Below are 20,829 nucleotides of genomic sequence, written 5' to 3' on the forward strand. Positions count from 1 at the left end.
GAATGAGTGGAACCTAATAATTTTGTTTAGATACAAAAAAAACAACTTTAATATCATGCGTTGGGTTAGTTACTCATCTATTTAAATTTTAAATTTTAAAATCGTTGCCAGCCGTTACAGAAAATTCGCTATTTACCTCAATGAATTAGTAGTCAACAGGCACATATTTGGAATATGAAGACTGAAAAACAAAGCTGTATTATTATTAAATGTAGTAAAATAAAGATATGCTATTAAACTATGAATTTTAATCAGCACTTAGCACGAAGGAAAACGTCAACACTGTGCACACATTACACAATTTTCTTGCATAACATTGCTCCTTTATTTACAGATTTACTTAGCAAATAATAAATTATTGCGAATATGAATATGTGAATAATTTAAAATTATATTTACCTAGATATAACATTTTGGATATCTAGCCTATTTTTGACACCCGTCTCCATCGGCCCTGTGGCGCAACGGATAACGCGTCTGACTACGGATCAGAAGATTCCAGGTTCGAATCCTGGCAGGGTCGTGTAAATACTTTTTTATAAAATTTACTTACCTTTATATTCATTTACCTTACAATAGCAATTAACCGTATTGTTTGACGTTGACGACATTGAGCTAATGTTTAGCAAACGCTTATAATTTTGTGGATTATTATTTAATTGAATTTGAGAACCATGTTCTTAAAGATACGGTTTATTTTTCTTTGTCATGCGGAGTGGTGATTGTTCAAGCGATTTTAAACGTTATAACATTATAGGTTAATGTGATTTTCGCGTGAAAGCAATAATAGTTGAATGTTACACACGCAGCTGACCAAATATTGTAGTCGCGATAATTGGCCGTGATGCAATCGCGTGATCTTTGCATCCGTTTGTTGTGTCCACTTTACATTTTTTTTAATATTGCTTAATAGACAAACTATATTTTGAACCACATACTTAGTCGAACATTTGATCAATACTTTAAATTTAACCCTAGATTACTACCCTTCGTCGATTCGACGACGCGTCACCAAAAAAATCGCTATAACTTTTACGCGCGCGACCGTATGGTTTTCTAACTTCAGCTAATCTCAGCCGGCCCATTGCTCTTGCGATGGACGGTAGTGCTTTGTGTGTGGAAGGTCCACACGCGCTGTACCAGCAACCATGGCTCGTCACATCGACGAAGGTTAGTATTAACGTAACTTTTCGTACTATTTAGTTAAGTTAAAATTACGTTATTTTATATTTTATAATGGTGCCTATTATTTTATTTTTTAGATACGATTCATGTGTTATTATTAGAAGTCGAAAGCGATGAGGAAAATTCATCTGCGAGAGAGCCTGAAGACCATTTTGAGGCTGATGAGGCATGAAATGGAGTGGGTGATGATGAAGTTTCTATTGTAAATAAAGAGAAATTTCCAGATCAAGATTATGAGGCATGTAGTAATACATCTGCCCACGTGACATTGAAGACGAAAAACGTAGCACTTCAGCTGACCCAAGTGATTTGATTATAAGACCATCACGTACCATTCTTCTTGGGAAAGATAAACACATATGGTCACCACAATAGTCAAGGTCATAAAGCAGATGGCCTTCAAGGAACATAGAAACATAACACGAGGGCCTGTACGGTTTTTTCAAGATATTTTAGATCCTCTTCCATGTTTTTCAGGTATAATTACTGATGACATTACTGATACTCTGCGGGACTCAATCATATAAATTTTAAACATGCCAGAAAGAAGTAATATGAATGTTATAAATGAGACTGAGCAAAGTAATGATGCTTATGTCCCTCCACAGCAAAATAAAAGAAACATAAATATGCTATATGTCCCACCGTAAAGCAAAGGTAGACTAAAAATAGGTGCACTAAGTGCAAAAAATCGTTGTGTGCGGAACACAAACTTGATGTGTGTCACAAATGTTTTAGATCCTAAGCTATTATCAAAATTATATTTTTGATTAATTTTTCAGATATTATTTTTACAATTAATAGTTTATTTCGACCAATTTAGTGGTATATATTATGTGTACGAATTTTTCAAAAATTTTAAGAACTTTCATAAAGCATGTAAACTATGATCTCATTTTGATGACTGTTTGAATAAAAAATATGGTAATATAAGTATTTTAATATTTTTATATGTAGATTAATACATTGTCCTTAAAATAAAAACATAACTACAAATATATTGTTTTAATTAAACCCCTTAATGCCCTCCAATAAAAAGCGTAGTCGAAGCGACGAAGGTTAGTATTAAATGGTGAAAAATAAGGTTAGTGTTCTAGGGTTAATTAATTGCTACTACTGTAAAATTGCAAGCTTTTGATAGGTACCTTTTGCTCTTTTATCCAAGAAATGATATTAGGTGTATCAATTATGTTATAGGTATTCTATGGACATACCTACTTGTTGACTTAACAAAAATATGTTTTTTTAATAAGCAATTTTATAATTTTAATTTTTATAAGTATATTGGATAAATTTGACTACAATTTTTTGGTGGATTAAACTGTAAAATGCGTGTCTCAATGCGCAAATAGGTATTTTCAATTTTGTGTTGTCTTGATCCTGTAATTTCATGACCATTTTTAAATACTTAGTCAATTTACTATTTTTGTCAATTTTTGTTAATTAAAATTATCGTATTTGAAGTAGGTTGTAAGGAACGTAGGTGCTAAATAATGCTTTGTTAGACAATAATTAGTCTACTTTTTTGTGTATTAATATTCCTTATTTTAATTGAGTATCTGTGTCTTAGAATTCAGGTTTGTTAAATTTTACCATCATGTCATATAGGATAAAGAAAACTTAAAGAAAAAGATTGAATATATTGTATTATTTTTTATTTTCTCATCTTTTGTTTGCAGGTAATTACACAAAAATCAGTGCGACATATAAAAGAAACATGGAAATTGACAAAATAGTAGAAAACGATACATTATGTTTGTGACGTTGATTGAAAATTACTTAGCCAAACAGTACACATACTGGCTCCTATGTGATCTGACAGTCACTAAACGATGCACATATTTATATATTATATTTATTTATAGTTTTAATTTACGCAGAACAAACTGCAAGAATGTCTCACGATGTTTCATAAGTGAATCTTGTTAGTGATTGTCAGCCATACAATAGTATCACATACATTGATATTCTTTAACAATACATAGTCTGACCGCTAGCAAACATACCCATAATAACTAAAACTATAACAGTCTATGTAAATCATAATACACCATAAGTAAATTATTTAAGATAATTAAAGCATTTTCACCTTATATTCAAATAAAATCATAAAAGGTCTCCAATTTTATAATTTTTGCTAATTTTTCATATATTTTTTACATACACTATTTACATATTAGTCTGTACAACACGCGTATTTATAAATTAATAATAGATTTCTTTTGCGTTTTGTACAATAACCAATAATAAACCCATAATCTATTTAGCAACAAAATCGCCATGCATAATCACACTCAAGAATTTTAACTTAAAATAAAATAATATAGGTAAATCAACTTAAAATCGATTTACATCTTTGATATAAATGGAAGCATCGTTTTAAACTTAAAAGTAAGAAATAAGCAGAAAATTTTACACTATAGACTTTGTACGAATTTATCGTGCTGTATCTGAACATTAATACCGAATATGAAAGTGACTTATACTATACATGTCGTAAACAACTCAACATAACATTATTTACAAACGTGTTCACGTACACCCGCCTAGGTTAATAACTAGTAAAGCTTTTTACATAAAACATTATAACAAAACAAATCGCGTCGGCGCAGCGAGGCGCCGCGCCACGGCGATCGATTGCATTGCAATGCTAAGTCTTCTAGTCTTCTGCGTAATGCCACGAAATTAAGTTATATAGATTATTGATCATAACGAGATCGAACTTAGGATATCATCGGGAGATGATTTTCACTGGAACTGATGCTAGAGGCGTCCGGCCCGAGGGTCTCCTGATCCCCGAGTACACACCTCCGAAGCGCATATCATGCACTTTCACGTATAATATTCTCTTCTTTATAAATTATTTTCCTTAACCTAAACCTTAATCTTAACACATCGGCCTGTCCAGCTGGTCTTGTTTGTCTGGAGTCTGTAACAAAAAGAAAACAAAATAAGTATCAAATGAAATTAAGCATGTAGACGGAAAAAAATAATGAGGATGTCGATGTATACGGGTTATTAAAGTTATTACTGATTGTGTATTGCGACTAGCAATGTATCGGGTGGCACATGCGCATCCCGCCTGCGTCCGGCCATCTGTCAGCGCATATGTGCTGTGTTTCAACACTGTTTTAATTCATTAGTGTCCGGTCAATAAGCCTATTATTTTTCTACCCCAATTTACTTCAATTGACACATGCCACGTCCCTCGGACACATGTTAATATCAATCGAGTTAATAGTCCAGCGGTATTGCTATCGAGCAGTAGCTGGTTACGTATCGGAGTATCAGTAAGTGTTTGATTACCGTTTCCCGTCCCTGCACATCCGCGACACAGCTGAACGGCCGCACGTGGCCGATCCCTATTTACGGACATACCAAAGGGAGAGCACACATGTCCCAAACGGATCGGGACTTCGCAAGCGAACACGTGAAATCCTTTTATGAGAGCAGCATTGTCGGATAATGAATAGGTACGTTGCATTTATTTAGCTATCCGCCACCGGCGTCGTCACGTGTAGTTACGCGCAGCTGTGACGACCGTTACCCGCACAATGCCCTCGATCGATCGTGGTCGATGAAATCCGTGCTATCGGAGAAATTGATGCACGTGCAAACCCAACATTCGCGGTCTCGCATTGTCTCCGGTAACTTCTTAAGTTTATTAGTTCGGAGAAACATAAAGGTGATCGTAAAACTTTCACGTGCGCGATTTATGCGTGAGGTTAGGAGACAAAGATATTATTCAGAGGAGCGAGTGAGCGGCGAACGTGGGCGCGAACACCTGGCGTTAGTGTCGCTTGTCTTGATTGCTGACTGAGACGCGTTGCGTGGGAGGCCGGTTAGTGCCTCCTTCACTTACACATTGCGATATTATTACACTGAGTTCCTTTACAAATATAATTAATGAGATTGAAAGAACAATGTATTCACATTTTTAAAATTTAAAGAATACTAAAATGTATCGCTTCTTCATTAGTATACACAGATATTATCATGTCCTTAAATTGTGGGTTACGATTATCAAGTAGGGTGTCGCCCATTGTGTCGTAATAAAGGGTGAGTTGTGCAGGATTACACGCCTAGCTTTCATTATTATTGGTACTTAACCGCTTATTATGGTTGGAGCGAAAAGTCAATTTCGTTGATCACGTTCGTATTGGCATTTATAGTCGTGAAAGGGTAAATTGAGAAATTGATATTAGAACTGTTTCTGTTCATAGGAGATAACTATGTAAAAATTGAAAACGGCGATTAACTCGTTTCTAAAGTCTCACGGTCGTGAGGCAGCTGCGGGAAACAATTTACTGTCTCGTTTCGCGATAGTACCCCGTGGTGTATGATCGTGACCGAGGTTTCTGGCACAGCGATGCCCGGCGAGATATCGCCGTGAAATGCCGCCTCACGACTACGACGGTGTTTCAAATTCCGACACGATTCAAATCTTGTTTTTATTAAGTTTTTTTCCATTAATCTGTTCATTGCAGACAGTAATATAGAGCTCGAATAATGCCCAGTGTCCTTGTAAGTTTGATTTTATATTCAAGAATGCGGTTAGATCAGTCGACATTCCGACAGTTCCTTGTATTAGTAAATAATATCGGGTTCGTTGATATAGCGCGTTGTTGCCGGCGCCTACGGCATTAAGTTGTTGCCTTTGACTAACAAGTTTTTAATAACTATAAACTAATGTTGATTTGTATGCGGCGTCTTAAACGCAATACCGCCATAGGCAATTCCGTATTGGTAATCATTTCAATACAATAAAAATAATACAAGGCATTGTTCTTATTACATTTGAAATACAAATTCAACGCCGAATCTTTTTAAAGAGACGAATAAATAGGTCTTCGAGATTGCACTCAACTGTAACTGTTACTCGGCTGTAAATTTCAGCTTTACGAAGATGTATGAGATCACAGTGTACCAACTCTCTTCGCGTTGTGGACAGCAGCTTGTGTCTCCTAAATCACGTTTGTTTTGAACATTACCAACAACTGGCAGTGATTAAAATTTACGTGGCGCGACCAAGTATTAACGAGCACGCATTGCCGGGGGCTTGTACGGCGGTACATATAAATCCTTCGAGATGCACCTGCTCAGACACCGACATAGCAATCTCGCTGCGCTGCATGTTAGATATTAAAAGAACGTTTATTGCGCTAACAGTTGACTCACATTAAGATAAATACGTGTAAGGTACAATCGATGCGATACATTTTATTATACGTTTCAGTGAAGTTAAAGGACTAGCGAAATGGCAATCACGCAGGTGTCACTGGGAATACCAAACGAGGTAGAATAAATATAATATGTTGAATATTCAGATCGTGTCAGTACACGGTCGTTTACGCGGCGCCGGCGCAGGTGGCTCGCTTCAAGGCTGAAATTCAAAACAGTCACGCACGCGGATAGCGGTCTACATTGACTTCTTGTTTACCTATCTTGCACTTTATTATGTACGTTCAAGAGTGAAATGAAATTATTGCGCAACGACATACCTATATAGTTAGATTGGAAACGATGAAGTTATTATATCAAGATTTTCAGGTTATTTTAATTTAATTAAAGCTCTATGTGAGATGGCTCTATCTTACATAGAGCACATAGGTATTTGGAATATAAATTAATTTTAAATAGTTGAATATTATGAAAGGCGCTATGACTCTACAATTTAGATAAGCCATACGTCACTTGTTGTGAAACTGTCAGCATCTCCGCTTTTACATTTACCTTCCCGCGCTTGCGAAACACGCAGGTGCGCGCAGCAAAAACACAGACATGGCCGATTTCATTAACTTTTTATGCAATCTCTATTCGAGCGGTGAGCTTGTTCGATATTTAAAATGGCAATTTAAAAATACTTTACAAACTATATATATATTATTGTATCTACGACTTAATACTAAATAATGTAAACTAAAGAATAGTTTGAAGAAAGAGAAACTGAAGCTTACCGTATGACTGATGTGATGTGTTGATGATGTTACAGGGGATTTTTCAGCGGGGAGAATGGTGTTTGGGGCAGGTCTGGGGCCGAGCGGGCGGCGACGAGGCCTCGGGGGAGACGAGCACGCAGGCGCCAACGCTGCCTCCGCCTCGAATTGACCCACCGCGGGGTGGTTCTCCAGAGCCGATTGCAAGTCACAAATATAATCGATGACATGCTGAATTACTTCCAGCTTCGAAATCCGCCTGTTTTTCGGCATGAAGGGTACAAGATCCTGAAGTTTCGAGAGATACATTTGTATTTCAGCGTTCTCTCCGTCCCTGTGCCTCTGCACCCGACCGCTAGCGATAGCCGGGACGGACGCTCCGGTCGCGCACACTGCCGTTATGGCTTTCATCGTGATAATCACTAAACACGAACACTTGTTTACACACACGTGACGCGTACGTCAGGCAAAATGCGAGCGAGGAATGAAGTGATGCGCGGTGCGACATCGTATTTATGGGTGCTGGTGGGGAGCGGGGCGGGTTGGGGCGGACCAATGGCGCGCGGAGGGGCCGGCGAAGCCTGATTTTCCCATGGCGGCGCAGCGGTGGCGTCTGCCTTGCGTTGGGCGGCTCGGCCGCGGCCCTGGCTAGGCCGTTGCGCTCGTGACACGCACTTTGTCCTGCACTGTTTGTTTTCAGATCAAGATTGTGGTGTATTGTAAGAAGTTTCATACTTATGATTTGGATAGAGCGACTTACTTGATTTTATTTTAAATCAAATATCCATGCACACTATTTATAAAATGAAAAGGTAGAGTCATAGGAAGATATAAAATTTACTTTTTACCTTCGATCTCTACAACTCTACCTTTAAATTATACTTTTCAATTGTAGGCACAAACGATACTTTAATTTAGGAAAATAAAGTAGGTATAATATTATTATGCAAATGATAGAGTTTTGTAAACTCTACATAAATAAATGAAAAGACTATCTGTTTTATTTCTCAAATATTTATGTAGATACATACTTAGTAATTTTTATTGAGTTGAAATATTTTTATTTGTTCTTCAAAAAACTAAGCTTACGTCTTATATTAAATTTCTCAATTTGTAGTTTAGAATTTTGCGATTTTGTATGTATTGAAACATAAAAAATCTGATCATGGGAAAACTTATTTAACTCTACAGTAAAACCTGTAGACTAAGAAAATTCGGATTAAATTTAATAGTATTGATTACTTTTATCAAACAACTCTCAAGCGGGCAGAATCACGTGCAAAATTCAATCTTCATTAGGAACGTTTTTCAGGCACAAAGTCTAAAGGCTCCAATATCGGCTATTTCACACGGGCATAGCTACGTGTCCGAACAATCAGGTGCCCAGAGGGGGTGGAACAATAGCATACGTGATGGCATCCACTTGTCGTACAGGTAACGGAGGCTGCGCTTTGTTGGGCTAAATGTATTAAATTATAAATAATAGACGGTTTAATATGATTTGGATGGTAAATGATTTGTAAATAGACTAGTTACTTTTGGTAATGGTTAGTGTTAGAGAACAGTGTTGGGATGAAAAGTTAATTAGTTGTAATATGCACATGTGTAATTACGTGGTAATTATTAATTATTTAGGTACCATAATGTGTAGCTTATGAACATAAAATAAAAATTCTCAATTGTATGATTTTTAAAATACGAATTGCATATTACGTGTAGAGTTAAAAAGGTCTGAATAAAATCGAAAAAATAAAAAAAAAAACTTAAAAAAAATATCAGTCAAACTTCATATAAACAACATCAACAGGAACTAATATTAATTGTACGCATAGTCTAGCCGGCGTTATTACATAATGTTTTATAATTGAGTATATTATAGTAATTGTATGAACCTCGCATCATTTCGACCACACAAAGAGGCTCCAGTCGTGCTAACAAAATGAATAAAAAGTTATCAGCAAAAAGTCACCTTGGAGGTGGGAGTAAAGAACCCAGGTAGTGAATTGCTTTATTAGGCCGAACGGGCTTTGTTTTGTACACATTAGATTATAACGTTATTTACGTTTTTGTTATTTCACGAAATCTTCATTTAAATATTATATAATTTGTAGAGATGAATGTGTGAATGATTATTATTGTCCTTTTAATATAGTAATGACTGTATTAATATGAAGGCTCTTTGTTGTTGTTTTAAGCACAATATTGAACCTGAATTAATCTTTGTAGAGACATTATTATGCTTGAAATAAATGCCTTGAATTGTTTCATTTTTGAATCCAGGAGCTGAAACCTTTTGTGTTATCTTGACTCTTTATTGAATAATCAATAGGTACACAGTTCTTTCGTTGATGTTTTGATAAATGTACAGTGTAGAATACAATTATAAAAAATTGAAGGAAGAATAAAATAAAATATTCAATACGCTGCTCATGTCGATTATGAAAATTATGGCACATAGTTAAAAATAAGGACTGAGTGGATAATCATTAATAAATTATATACTCGATGAAGCCGACATATATTTATTGTCTGTTTAAAATCCGGAACTTGGACATAAACAGTTTTTTTGCGGGCGTCGAAATCTCAGTGGTCAGGTAAGATAATTTATTTAAGTGTCCATTTCGGAATATAAACGTGTTCCGTGGCTACCTTAAAAATTATATTTGTTAACACAAATGTTAAAAGGTAACGTACATTGTCTCCTCACGTATTCGTCCTTTTGTCTTTTCTTAATCTTGCATCTAAAGCACCTTGCAGTGCAATTTGTTCCGTGATATTGTTTTAAATAGACAGGTATTTGTCCTTTGTCAAAATCGGAGACAATGTATCGATGTAAAAAACGCTCTTGTATAAACAGTGAGAGCTTGGGAAGGACATCGTAAGGTGTTTTTATGACTTCATTGGGTCGGAACTCGCCAGAACAATTCCGTCATGGACAATTTTGTTCTCGCAGGTGTAAATTGTTTATGATGATGCCCTCGAGTTATGAAGTGTGAAATTTTGTTGTGAGTCGGTATTATTCTGTGCGCCCAAAGGCGTTGTGGAATTATTTTACAAATATGTAGTATGAAATTTTTTGAATACACATTTATCTGTTTATTGAAATTATATCTACTGCTTATGCGATATTTGTATAGAACGTTAATGCTGAAAGCTATAACAGCAGTGAAAATTACTGAGAAAGAGATGGAAATCAAGAAAAAATACTTAAGTCTCAATTATTACGTTATACAATTTTTTTTAGTTACTGGATGGACATTTACATCGTAATTTCCTGATACTGCGTTGCTTGAAGATAAATATTAATAGGTTTAACGTCGCAACTTACTCATCAGTGATTATTTTCCTACATATTCTTAACGTGACAATAAATCGAGTATCAGTTCGTAGATTTACATATTATTATGAGGATAGGTTCCATTTAATTATAATTAATACAATTCATAATAAATTGCTAATGCCGGCTATAGCATAGTCATACGTCGTGTAGAGCTGTTGTATTAAAATTTAAAAGTTGAGTAAATGTTTTATATTCAATTATATTACGTGAAGTATCTTAAAGTAGATAAACATACTGAATAATGACGCTTTAATGGAACCCACATGATGTTTTATTATTGCATATATTATATTTGCAATAAGAAAAGTCAAAAATGCTGCTCTACAAATATAATAATAACAACTCTATTTAAGACGTTAATTTTATAATTGAAATTTATAATAAAGTGAAGTGTCTTACAACCTATCTTGCACCTACCTAAAAGGTACACTTCTGAAACTACATATAAAAAAGGAAGCAGTAAGCTTTCATGTTACAATCGCTTTTCTTGGAATAACAACTTCTCTAAAACCTGTCGATTCTAAATCACATATCGAGCAATTTGACTAATAGCATACTTTAATTAAGGCCGCATTAGACGGGGCGGAGTGCTTACAATCACCCCTTGCCGTGGGAGTGCCGCGCGCGTGCCTCTCCCATCGCGTGATACACCCTGGCTGATCGCCGATATTGTTCCATTCAATTCGACCTATGCAATACGTGCGTGCTCGAGTTTCGCCTTAATTGGTATAATTGCATGACTTATATCAGTTCTTATAAATCATTGTTCAGTTTTTGAAATTATTGCACTGTTTTCATATTATAAATATACAATTCACTGCAGTTAAGATATAATTTTCACAAGTGAACGTATTGCTTACTCAACGTATTTGTTTTATATCAGTAAAAAACGTAGGTATATTTATGTTTAATCTGTCTACCCGTAGTACATATAGCACACAAACTATATGACTCGCCAATATTGGTTCTCCGTTATTACAGCGTATATTTACTGAGCAAATAGGTAAACATCTATCCCTCCGGTCCCACGGGAGGGCGCGAGAAATCCCTTAATTCGTGACCTGCAGGTGCGGGCTCATTACGCGCTTTTCAGCCACGTGGCGACGCGTGGCGGACTTTGTAGATCGAAACGCGTGCACCACTATCGCATTATTGATCTATGTATTGTATGTACTGACACACGTCGTACATATCAGAGCTATATGATACACATGAATGTTCTGATAAATTTTCTACTAAAACGAAATAATAATCTGAAAGTTAGGCATGAATTGAATGATTAATTAAAAACTGATAAAAAATTGCTCAAACATGAGAGATATGTACTTCAATTCCAAGATACAGTTGTTAATTTGTAGTCAATTTTTAATGTTTTTAATTAAACCAAGGAACAATCTTGAGCAAGTGCATATAAGTATATAGTACTAGCGGTCCGCCCCGGCTTCGCCCGTGGTACATATTTACGTTCTCTCTACATAAAAACCATCCTCGTACTTCAAGGAATATAATAAAAAAAGAATTATCGAAATCGGTTCAGCCGTTCTCGAGTTATGCGCTTACCAACACATTTTGCGATTCATTTTTATATATAAGATATACCTAGATACCATCGTACTATTAAATCTGATCCGCCCTAATTATTCGTAAATTCCAGCTATGTAAATAACTCCGATTCCGATGGGAATGGTCGGGTTCTCGTGTGAATGTGGCGGCGTGGGATCCGCCGGGTCACAGGTCGCCGGGATAATTACAGGTCAGCCGATTGTCTGCGCACGCGTCCCGATATATCGAGATTTCTATGGGAAGTTTAATTATTTCATGGTGTTACAATCGTGATTGTTATGAGGCAATACGTTTATTTTTATATTTTTTAATTTATAAATAAATTGATAGATCAAATTTTTAGAAAATATTATGAGTTTTTGTAAGAGTTACCTATTTCCTGTTATCATGACTATCTGTATAATTATGTAATGTTAGAGATTTTCCATCTAAAATAATAGATTTGCAATATTTTCATTGTTATTTATTAATGAACTCCTTTGGAGCAATGGCTATAACATAAGAAAACTTTATTTTGTTAATCATAAATCATTGCTCCAGAAATTCCAGAATTTCTGTGAAACATCATCTTACTGAAGATGTATTTTAAACAAAAAAATCAAATACTATACTTTCAGTAATATTACATCAAGTTAACTTTTATAATACCCTTGATTATCTGATACACCATTTTATAGAGTAGGTAAAACATTAATTAATAACCTTTAATCAATGATATGGCATTTTTATGGAGTAAAAATATTAATAACTTGGTTACAATGTGCGGGGGGAATTAATTCGCAATAAGCATAAAAGGCATTTAATAATGCAGACGTCCGTCCTCGTGCGCGTGCATAGAACAAATGAAACAGCAATCGAAGTAATGAAGTCGGGAAGGGGAGGGGGGCGCACGTGCGGGTCACGTGGCAGCGTTAATGTACCCTTTGTGGGGGTGGGGTCATATAGCCATTAAGCATTACTATGTTACCTAGCTATCAATGTTTTATCTATTTTAGTGGAAGGTTGAAAATCCCGTGCTTTAATGTGCAGGGTAGACTTGAATTTATATTATGTATCAGTAAATAATGTTGCAGAAATATTTTCTATAAAAATTTTTCCTCTTAACATTTCAGTAGGTACATATTTATAATAGCGAAAATGCGCACCGGTAAACGAGCATGTTTAAAAAACATGCCAATCTTACTTGTTAGTCTTATAGTACATACTACATAGGCATATAGTATAGTTATTGATTTTATTTTCCTGTATCCTGTTCTTATATCGATGTTACAAACACTCACTCAGTAGGTGCACACTAAGGCATGACAAAACATGGTCACGCGCTCGAACAATGAGATTGGATTGCGCAGTCAAAATGAAACTCCCACAGATTATAAAAACTTTGCTGATTTTCCCACAATCGTTACAATAATGAACGCTCGGATCAAAGCGGATTGAATCACTATTGCCGAAGGGTACAGTATCACCCCGCAATAAACCAGCGTAGTTTGAGCTCTGATTCAGTGAGATCAACGGGACTTTGTAAGTAGCGATTAAATTAGCGAGGAATGCCAGGGGTCTATTTATATTGGCGGTAGAGCGGTATGGGGTGTTGTGACATGGCGTGGGAGCAGTTCCTATTGTTAAGGCACTTAACTCGGCTCTGATAAAGGAACTATAGGACCATTAGACGGATTCGTTTTGCTCATTCGTTTTCGCTGATGAATGTACATTGGATTATGATACGCATAGAAAATGTTTTAGGGTATACACGGTATTAATATGTTTAAAGCTTTGGTAACAACTATATTCTATGATAGGACTGAAAATAAGAGTTCAATTCCATTTTATTTTTTATTATTGAAATTGACTTTCTCATTTTATTGCGTTCTAAATGAGGGTTCGGTTTTTTGCTTATAAATTTGTTATCAAAGCAATATTATTACTAATGGTAAAGAAATCTCTACAAAGCATAACTTTGAAGGAAAAAGTTTCTCTTTCATCATGCAGTAAGTAGGTATACTAATGCCTAAAGTATGTGGACTGGACTTTCATAAATTTATTTAGAAGCATATATGTATATGGATTGCGAGTTTCCATTTAATTAATAAAAATTAGCTGAATAATAAAGCGAACTTATCCAAAAACTATGCACATTCTAAAAATTCCTTTGATTTTTAAAGAACAATAAAATTCAAAAAGTGAATTGTTGAAGCCGATCGATATCAACTATTTTTTGCATAATGCGAAACGGAAATCGCGTAACAAATCGCAATATTCACATGGGGACCTATTTGCAACTCGAAAGCCAATGAGCTGTGGAAACCATTATTAATTTTCGAGTACTTTTAAAAGCGACAATGAAATAGGCGCAGCCGGGGTGAAAGCCAGGTGTAGCGCGCGATATCTTGATTCACTTTAAACTTATGAGGGTTTTATGAATGTTGTTTTTTGTGAAAGAAACGCCCTTAAACCTTTAGCTTCAATTATTCGTGACCCTAATTGCAGATGACGCGATATGCTTGTATTGTAATCGAGTTGACGGCGCTATTGGTTTATTTGTACTTTTTTTCACCGACTTCTGGTTAAGCATCTGTTTATAGTTTGTAAAGTTTATTTTGCTATAGTTGGTTGTAATGGTGCATTGTTGGTGGCTCAATAGCAGTGTTTGCTAGGATGCTGGTATGCTTTTTATACTTTTTACTTTATGGTTTTTTCTTCAATGCTTTGGCTGCTGCTTCGTATTATTTATAGACTTACATATCACAAGAATTATTAAAACAAAATTTATTTCAAAAATATACATATAATCAAAGGTGAACTAAAAATCTATCAAAGGTTCGTTAACACGTTCGCTGCGGCACAGATATATCTGTACTTTCCATTACTGCGTTACGGGTCGTTTTAAACCTTGTCCTATACCAGAGATTGTGGCGGCACGAGGCATATTAAACCCCACCGCCCGTAGGAGACCAAAATCCTTTTTTTGGCGCCAAATAAGACAAAGTGTGCGGCTTTTGTCGTGATTATTATTAACAACTAGCTGTACCCGCGACTTCGTCCGCGTGGAACAGTGACTGCGGGCAGCATATTTTGAATTACAAACAGATTGTGTAGCTGAAAATCTACTCTACAGTAATGCTTCCCTATAAACGATGTTTGACGTATGGCCATCGGGGACGAAAGCATACAGGCTCCTAGGATTGCTAACCCGTGACAGAGCTACATATAGCTGACCGTGCGAGAAACAGCTGATACTAAGATCTACACCAACAACTTTAAGCGTCTGACCTTGGGCTTTATTGATTGTCATCGCAAAACATAGGCTCACCGGAAATTGCACTCGCTTAAAACTGAATGGAAAATTATTTGGTATCAGTGGAATCCGAGGAATGAAAACAGTTTCACCGATACCGCATCCTGTTAAAATTTCTGCTTCTATTATATTTTGTTTTAAATTGCACACTTTTAATCTCGTACCGTTACAGAGTTTAGGAGGGCTTAAATTTCTGAGGAGAATTATGGGTAAGCCTACTTTTAATTTAATCTTATGTGCTGGTAGTCCAGGAGCACTGAGGGATTCTAAAAATTCTACTGGGTAGTTTGTAGATTCTCCTTCTTCCATAACTCTGTTAATGGAGACATACTCAACATAATCCCCCGGAACAGAGCTCAAAATTTCAGCGTTTATTGTTGCAGCTTGGTCATTTCGTGGTGTCAAAATAGCTCTTTCACAAAGCCAGGAATTTGCGCGAGATGGTATTTGCGTTGCGTTTCCATACACAGATGATATGAGGTCTAGCCTTGACGAAACTTTGCAGCATAAGTTTTCATTAAGAGCAACTTTACCTTGTTCCTGCGGATACACACCGTTACCGATATCTAGCAGCAAATCTGAAAACTCTTGAGCATTTTCGTTGCCTCCAATTTGCGCTCGCATATTTAATGTCAAATGCAAAGGGATAATGTAATGCCACAGTCGAGAACTCTTAAGACAGGCTCTCACTTCATCAGCCCTTGTTCCACGTGGTATTACTGGGAGAGTTTGACGAAAATCGCCACAAAAAAGCATAGTAATGCCACCCATGGGTAAGTCGTTTCGCTTGATGTCACGCAACGTTCTATCCACTGCTTCTACTGCTTTTCTATTTGCCATTGTTGACTCATCCCATATAATAAGACAACAATCGCGTAAAACTTTCGCCTTATCGCTGTTTCTTGAAATATTACAAATAGGGCTTTCTGTGCGGTCTAAGTCAATAGGAATTTTGAACATTGTATGAGCAGTTTTCCCACCTGGCAACAATGTGGCTGCTATTCCTGATGAAGCGACAGCAAGCGCGATTCTACCTTGGCTTCGTACCTTCGCCAAAATAACTTTCGTAAGAAATGTCTTACCCGTTCCACCGGGAGCATCTACGAATAACATTTCTCCCAAAGCATTATCAACGCTGCGGCACACCCGATCAAATATCATCCGCTGTTCATCAGTTAGCCTCGACAGATCAGTTTGTAAAATTTCGGCCAAGTCAACTGGATCATAGTTGTTTTCCATCACGTAATCTCTATTAATACGTTCTCCGCTAAATGACGCCTCCGGCATGCCATATTGAGAAATGGGATTACCACCAATAGATGTAACTATATCCTGAATAGCCAACAAACAACGATTCAATTGACTTTCACGTAATCTCTCCTCGATTGGGTTATCATTAAGTTGTACGTGCCTGAAAAAATCCTCAGCTAATTTATTTTGATACTTATTCCATAACTGTGCACTGTCAGATAGTGCACAAAATACCAGCATGACTGCAAACAAATGTCGCAACCGCTGAGGACTTTCGCTAATACTTGCTTCTGACAAAGCATCATCCCAATGTTGATCCCCATCCAGTAAGTGACGTGCCCGGCACGCGGCTTGGTATGTAGGGTGTACAATATTGTCAAGCTTTCGGAGATCGGCAAACGAAGTAGGCCCTCGGACAACGTGCAGAAGTAGGCGAAGGTAAAAGCATTCGGAGTTATTCGGATGAACTGTATAAACCCTACCAATGACATGATCTTTAAAAATACCTGGTTCACCTGCTACAGCTGTTCCACGTCTTCTGCGGTTAAACATACCCTCTTGTTTATTGAAAGTATAATACGACGGAACTTCGCTGTATAAGAGAGACCTAGAAAATGTGTCTGTTTCGCAAAGATTGAAGAAGGCGAGCAGAGTGGTTCTTCTTGGGTTGTGTAAACGCTCCGTTACATTTTCAGGATTGAAATATATTCTTTGTCCACCTTCAAGATGAACGTCAAGATGGATGACGGGTGGATATCTCTCGTGAATTGAAAAACTTAAAATACGCCAAACTGCCTCAGAGGAGCTTATATAGCGGCCCGACTGAAACCTCGTAACTTCATCGTTATCATTATTAGTGAACCCCACAGTTGCTTGGTCAGAGCCCTTATTCACATATTTACAAATATATTTGATGGATTCGACACTGTTACAGGCCTCGACGTTTATGTGAGCTTGAAAGGTTCTTGATAGTACCGGTGAATAAGGTACCACCCATCTATTATCTACATCTATTTCCTGACCATGTAATCTTATTTTTGCTGTGAAGCCTCCTTGTTGTGGTGATTTTCGACGGTATAGTGGATATCCATTTTCTCCTGATATTGTGTGTTCTGTAAGTGCCCGAGGATATCTTTTAGAGCAATGACCTTCTTGCATACAGGGAGAATTTCTGTTTAATGTGCCGCATGGTCCGTGTATCATATGAGTCTTCACAATATCGAATAACATAGGATCTTGGGTCTTATCGGGAAATTCAGCACTTATAACACTATCAATAGTATCAGGCCTAAGTTTTTCTTCTAACCACAGCAGAATGTGGGCATGTGGCAACCCCCGTTTCTGCCACTCAACACTGTACATAAAACACATTGATGGCCCGAAAACCTTTTGTTTTGTAATTAGGTCGATCATAAGCTTGAGTTTAAGATGAAACACCCGGGCTATTATGTCATGGCGATCATGTGGCACCTGGCCATCAAAAAGCCCTTCTGAAATTTCATTCCACTTTGGGTTAGTGGTAAAGGTGATGAAAAGGTCAGGTCGACCGTATTTGCGAACATAGCAAAAGGCGTCTTGGGTTCGCTCATGCATATAACGTGGACCTCCTATAAAGCTTGATGGTAAGATAACTAATCGTCCCATGTTCTCCACGTTATTATCTTGCTGCATTGCGTCTCGCAAATGCACATAATCCTCAGCACGCAATCGTGTCTGGTTAGTGCGTATATAAATTAACCTCTCCGTCTCTATTTTTGCGTACATATCGACGATGAATTGGCTGAAAAGTCCTCGAAATCGTTGCAAATAATTAAAACAATTCCTTCTTATTTGTATCTGGTATGAATAAAACTGTAAAGCTGATATTTTTTTATTATAATTTGTTATTCTAGTATTCGGATGAACTTGATAGAGTCCGAAATTGTACCCATCCTCGCCATGGAAATATATCAACGGATATTGCAGGGCATCATAAGCTCTATGGGTTTCGTAAATTCGTTGTAAGCGATCATCATGAGTACGCAATACTATGTCACGTCTGTCACATTCCTGATCGACTAAAATTACTGCAACTTCGTCTGCAACAGGAGCATTGTACCTTCCACGATGTTCTTCCGCAGGACGTCTATCAGCCTTAATTATAACTTTATAATTGTTATTTTGGCCTTGTGGGATAGAATCTATCGCGGCTTTGAAACTTCTGACATATGGATTTACTTGATGTAACATATTTTGAAGTTGAGATATGAGGTTGATGTTCAATTGAGGAAAGTTATCATGTCGGATATGAGCCTGTTCATTGTAATTTGATACAAAATAAATTTGAAGAAATTTTGGCTCATTTTGCGGAAGTAAAGATCCAATAAGGTGATAAACCTGGCCCTGCACCTTAAACGTTGGCATGAAAGGGCCCTCTGTAATTTGTTTGGCCCCAAAGGATGTCATTTGGAATGCACTATTATATAAACGGCTATTGTCCAAAAAATGTTTGGACTGAGGATGTTCCCCATTCAGTAAAGCTTTCATAATGTCTGGAGGATCATGGAAATTTTCAATGAGCACTTTGCCACCTGAACAGCATATGCCATTTGGTTCCTTTTGCCATTTCAAAGCATTACAAAATGCACAACATACCACCATACCTCCTATAATGGCGAATTCAGAGTAATCAATTCTGGGTGAATACGAATACCCTGATTTCTCTTTGTTTGCCCATGGAAGGTTTTCTATCTCCGTCCCACTTTCTGGGCTTGACACCATTCTAATGATCGTATGTGCAACTCGATCAGCATTTAGCCGAGACTGGCGTTCGTCTGCAGTTTCTTGTTGCCGAATATCCCTCACTCGTTCCCTCTCAATTAATAAGTAATTTTCTTCACTCTGACGGCTTTGCTCATAGCTTTCTCTAGCTCGTTGCAATCTTTCTCGATGTTCATCATCATTTTCATGAAGTCTGTTAGTGTTGTGACGCTCTCGATCAGCTGTTAGTCGATATTCACGATCGATACTACTTTCCAGCTCCCTAGACCGCAAAGTTCGTTCTCTTTGAGAGCTTAGGCGAATTTCCCTATCTGTAAAAGTCTCAGATTCACGCGATAGTGCATGAGCTTCACGGTCGGCAGATAGACGTACTTGTCGTTCGTCCTGTGTTTCCTGAGATCGAGCATTTGCTGTTCGAACCCTCTGAGAACTCAGGCGAATTTCCCTATCTGTGAAAGTCTCAGATTCACGCGATAGTGTATGAGCTTCACGGTCGGCAGATAGACGAACTTGTCGTTCGTCCTGTGTTTCCTGAGATCGAGCATTTGCTGTTCGAACCCTCTGAGAACTCAGGCGAATTTCCCTATCTGTGAAAGTCTCAGATTCACGCGATAGTGCATGAGCTTCACGGTCGGCAGATAGACGTACTTGTCGTTCGTCCTGTGTTTCCTGAGATCGAGCATTTGCTGTTCGAACCCTCTGAGAACTCAGGCGAATTTCCCTATCTGTGAAAGTCTCAGATTCACGCGATAGTGCATGAGCTTCACGGTCGGCAGATAGACGTACTTGTCGTTCGTCCTGTGTTTCCTGAGATCGAGCATTTGCTGTTCGAACCCTCTGAGAACTTAGACGAATTTCCCTATCTGTGAAAGTCTCCGATTCACGCGATAGTGCATGAGCTTCACGATCGGCAGTTCGACGTAGTTCTCGTTCGTCCTGTGTCTCCTGAGATCGAGCATTTGTTGTTCGAACCCTCTGAGAACTTAGGCGAATTTCCCTATCTGTAAAAGTCTCTGACTCACGCGATAGAGCGTGGGCCTCGCGATCAGTAGATAAACGTGCCTCTCGGTGTTCGCTAATCTCCCTATTTCGAATTGACATTATTCGAGAACGATTTGAACTCAGTCGAGATTCTCGCTGAGTCGAAGTTTCTGCAGCACGAAACCTAGCCTGATGTTCCTGAGATGCAGAGAGCCTCGCTTCACGATCTTCCTCAGATTCCTGTGATCGAATTAATCGTATCCTTTTAGCATTTCTGCTATATTGGGAAAGGTTGGACTTTCTTCGAGGCATTATTTTACAATAAAATAGTAGTTACTAAACACAAAATGATTTAGTAAATACGTACTACCATAAACAATTGAATTATGCAAACTTACAGAATATAATGCAGTTCAAAAATAACATAAACAAAACAAATGTGAGTAAAATGAATGACTAAGCTGAGCAAAAACAAAATTAAAAACTACTTAACAAAGAAAATTAAAAAAAGAAATGCC

General features: G+C 37.3%; 2 protein-coding genes and 1 non-coding gene across 3 annotated transcripts; 1 reads left to right on the plus strand and 2 right to left on the minus strand.

The window, feature by feature from the left end:
* Positions 1–450: 450 nt before the first annotated feature.
* TRNAR-ACG (transfer RNA arginine (anticodon ACG)) lies at positions 451–523 on the plus strand. Its single transcript has one exon. It is a non-coding gene; the product is annotated as a tRNA-Arg (tRNA).
* Positions 524–2,823: 2,300 nt separating this feature from the next.
* Positions 2,824–7,604, minus strand: emc (Basic helix-loop-helix domain-containing extra-macrochaetae). Its single transcript, XM_089701693.1, has 2 exons — positions 7,143–7,604; positions 2,824–4,114 (listed from the first exon to the last, which is right to left on the minus strand). Exons 1-2 carry the CDS (start codon positions 7,530–7,532, stop codon positions 4,073–4,075), a joined length of 432 nt encoding a protein of 143 aa, XP_089557819.1. The 5' UTR covers positions 7,533–7,604; the 3' UTR covers positions 2,824–4,072.
* Positions 7,605–15,133: 7,529 nt separating this feature from the next.
* On the minus strand, positions 15,134–20,623 carry LOC149484149 (uncharacterized). The gene has a single exon (XM_089701916.1). It carries the CDS (start codon positions 20,621–20,623, stop codon positions 15,134–15,136), a length of 5,490 nt encoding a protein of 1,829 aa, XP_089558042.1.
* Between the last annotated feature and the right edge of the window lie 206 nt (positions 20,624–20,829).

This window comes from Colias philodice, chromosome 12 (genome assembly GCF_061535455.1).
Source record: "Colias philodice isolate Cphi_HAF_F1 chromosome 12, ilColPhil1 Martin Lab GWU primary, whole genome shotgun sequence".
Taxonomy (NCBI): domain Eukaryota; kingdom Metazoa; phylum Arthropoda; class Insecta; order Lepidoptera; family Pieridae; genus Colias; species Colias philodice.